General features: G+C 51.9%; 1 protein-coding gene across 1 annotated transcript; it reads right to left on the bottom strand.

Annotated features, from left to right (window-relative positions):
• Nucleotides 1–211: 211 nt before the first annotated feature.
• Nucleotides 212–2,973, bottom strand: LOC103712418 (floricaula protein-like). The gene is made up of 3 exons (XM_008798936.4): nt 2,457–2,973; nt 1,278–1,663; nt 212–628 (listed from the first exon to the last, which is right to left on the bottom strand). Exons 1-3 carry the CDS (start codon nt 2,971–2,973, stop codon nt 218–220), a joined length of 1,314 nt encoding a protein of 437 aa, XP_008797158.2. The 3' UTR covers nt 212–217.
• Nucleotides 2,974–3,340: the final 367 nt, after the last annotated feature.

The raw sequence follows: 3,340 nt of genomic DNA, 5'->3' as shown, positions 1-3,340 counted from the left end.
ATGAGAACTACAAGCACACAATTTCCTATATCATCAGCATCAAACAATGGAAATCACTATATAATTTTTGAGGCCCGGTTGCCTCTCAATCTGCCTTTGAAAGGACCAGTCCTGTCTTAGCAGCAAGACGCTGCATTGTTAAACAGGTCATGATACAGTAAAGAAGAGTTACATGTCACAGCCTCCAAATAAACCTCAGGCAGCTCCTAATTGACAACTAAAACATAGTCGCCGTCGTCGTCCGCGGCGGCGGCGGCGGCGGCGGCGGGAAGCCGTTGGATGAGGTGGCCCCCAAGACAGAGTTGGAGGTGGCGGCATTGCTGCGGGCAAGGTGGCAGAGCTGCCGGAGCTTCGTCGGAACATACCAGATGGAAAGGCGAGGGTGTGCATTGAAGACGGCATCAATGTCCCAGCCGTGCCTCGCAGAGATGGCCACGAGGGGCTTATAGCATGCCTGTCGCCATGCACCCACATTCTCCCCTCTCTCCTTGTACGCCCTCCGCAGTGCATTTGATGCCTCTTCGTCAAGGCAGTGAAGGGCGTAGCAGTGCACGTAGTGCCTCATCTTTGGCTTGTTGATGCAGCTCGCCCCAGCCTTCTTGGCGTATCGAAACACTTGATTCGTGACCTGCATCCATGGCAACAAAAAGTTATCAACGTAAACTCTCGATTCCATGTATTTGAGTTTTTCTGTGCGTCATGGCTTGCTGATTTTCTGTGGAGAATTGAAAACATTGAGCTCTTGAGTTTTAGAGAGTGAAACATGATCTTCGAAGCATGGTTATAATTGAGAGAATGAGCTTAGAAACATGAGTGATGCCAAACTACACTAGATGAAACCAAACAGATACAATAAGATGCGTGCTCCGACCAACATTCACATGTCCTGTTCCTTACTTAATTAGACCTGTCCATGTGTCAGAGACCATCGTTGCTCTGGCTTACGTTTCATGCTGAGGTGGCAGTCAAAGGAGGGTCGATGCACCCGACAAGACAAGTCAGGCACCAACTTTCAGACCAACCACACACTGACACATCGTCAGGTCTCGTCACCGGTGCGTAAAAGATAGCATGGGTAGCAGTGCGCAGTGCGATGCACCAAGTCTGCATTGTGGGCGCCGAAATGTGGCTGGCGGGGCGTTGCACCGCCACCTTAGGAGGAGAGAAGGCAAGGAATAGATAAAATACAAGGAAAGCAGTGGGGCCCGTGACATGGTGAAGAAGAAAAGAGAGTACGTGGCAGGCGAGGGAGAGGGTTGGAGCACGCGGGTACGTACCTTGGTGGGGCACTTGTCGCCACGATCCTTAGCGAGGGACTGGACCTGGAGGAGGAAGTGGCGGCACTGCTCGTAGAGGTGGAAGAGGTAGTCGAGCCCGTTCTTCTTCGCCCTCGCCACCTCGCCGGGCTCCGTCACGATGAACGGGTGCTCCCTCTGCCGCTCCACAACGCTCCTCTCCGATCCCTCCGAGCCCTCCGATCCCGTTCCCCACCCATCTTCCTCCTCCTCCCCCTCCTCCTCCGATGATCTCTTCTTCTTGGCTTTGGATTTCGTGGTGCTCCGCCGCTGCTTGGCCCTGCCGTCGTTGTTCGCCGCCGCCGCTGCCGCCTCCCCGACGCTCGCCGCCGCCTCCCTCTCCTGCTGCACCGGCTCCTCAGACAGTCCTGTCTCATTTCAAAGAGATAGTAGATATCTTACAGGAGGCCAGAGATTGGATATATCTGAGAATCCAAAATCAAAGACAATTGGTATCAAATACTGTACATTAAGAGAGAGAAAATATTAGATTATCTCCAGGGTCGTAAGTGTAAGATCATACACTTGTATGAATTTTGTGTATTTTTTAAAAAAAATGTATGTATAAGAAAAAACGTTAACGGGCTGCATGCTTTCCGTCAACCGAAATCTAATAAAAGGTTATGAAATTGCCACTTATTCTTTTTATACTCTTATCTTCCATATCATATTTCCTATTACATGCTTTTTTATGCTTTTCTTCCCTAATATTTGAATCTGGTCATTTTAGCAAACCTAAAGCTTCCTCAGAAGTAATTCATTCTTGAACTCGAATAAAAAATAAATAATGATGAAGGAAATGGATAAAAACTTGATTTAAGCATCAAAAACGCAACCCAGAACAGAAGCCTTCGGTGTAGATCGACATGTTCTCCAATCAGTGGAGTTATGAGGACCACTGGGCTTCCGTTTCCAGGGCTCAACAAAAGTGGGTTTCAGAATGACCAAAAGAAAAGGAGAATTTAACGAACTAGTAGGAGGATATACGGCGCCATGCACTAAAAAGCTCGAAGAAGGATGAAAGAACGTTCTTCAAGTTGAACAAGAAGGTCGAGGCGAACCTAAACCGAAAACGCCACACCTACGGCGCATTACAGCAAACAGAGGCGTGATTTTTCTAACGTGCGCTGGTTTTGGTGGGGGGGGGGGGGGGGGTCTCACCTCCTTGGGAGAGGGCGTCGAGGACCCCGGCGAGAAGGTGGCGGTCGGGGGAGTTGAGAAGAAGCATCCTTCGACGAACATCATCGCCGGCGGCGTGCTGGTGGTTGTGGTCGTGGTGGAGGAAGAGCATGGCCTGGTGGTGGTGAAGGAGGCGGCGGCGCTCGGCTCGGAGGGCGGCCTTGATGCCGTAGCGTTCGCCGAGGAGGAGGTCCCACCGGAAGAGGTGGGCGAGGGCGGCCAGCACCTCCTCCACCTCCCCCTCCGTCATCCCCACCAACGTGCTCGCCGTGAACCCTAGCTCCCCCAGCCGCGCCACCGTCGCGTACCGCACCCCGTACCCCGCGAACACCTCCCCCAGCTCCCGCGGCTCCTGCCGATGCTCCACCGCCTCCTCTTCCCCCGCAGCCGCCGGCGGTGGTGGGGGTTCCATCGACCGACAGTGAGGAAGCGGCGTTGGCGCCGGCACCCGGGGATCCCACTTGAAGGCGTTCGCCGAGAAGGCGTCCCCGGGATCCATTGGTTGATTGGCCTCTCTCCTCCTCGCTTTCTTCTCTCATGTTTGCTTTTCGCTCGCTTTTAAGCGGGGAGGCTGGCAGCTTGCTGCCTTGGAAAGATGAAATTACCAAATTGTCCCGTGGTGTCCTTACCTACGGCAGGCGGTTTCTTTCTGCTGTCGCTACAAGGCTCGCCTATTTGCCTTGTTTAGCTCAAATGTTCTCGCACTAAATAATTAGCCAGCAAAAATTATCAAACTAATTAGTTGCTTGTACATCTCCAAATTTCAATGGTGTAATGCACCAGTGCTTAACCAATACACCTCACTATTTTCTCATTGATCCAATTCCATGTGGCAGTTGGAGATCGGTGCGATGCAAAACTCATAC

The sequence above is a fragment of the Phoenix dactylifera genome, chromosome 4 (assembly GCF_051530095.1).
Source record: "Phoenix dactylifera cultivar Ajwa chromosome 4, Ajwa_hap1_PhDact_Kaust_v1.1, whole genome shotgun sequence".
NCBI classification, from domain to species: Eukaryota; Viridiplantae; Streptophyta; class Magnoliopsida; order Arecales; family Arecaceae; genus Phoenix; species Phoenix dactylifera.
This window is presented reverse-complemented; position numbering and strand designations above follow the sequence as displayed.

What these genes read in the sequence shown, in the direction of transcription:
- LOC103712418 (XM_008798936.4), bottom strand. Translation starts at nt 2,973, where the DNA reads ATGGATCCCGGGGACGCCTTCTCGGCGAACGCCTTCAAGTGGGATCCC. An exon ending in CGACGCCCTCTCCCAAGGAG is followed by an intron (nt 1,664 to 2,456) that starts GTGAGACCCCCC and finishes GAAATGAGACAG; the next exon opens with GACTGTCTGAGGAGCCGGTG. An exon ending in GCGACAAGTGCCCCACCAAG is followed by an intron (nt 629 to 1,277) that starts GTACGTACCCGC and finishes CCATGGATGCAG; the next exon opens with GTCACGAATCAAGTGTTTCG.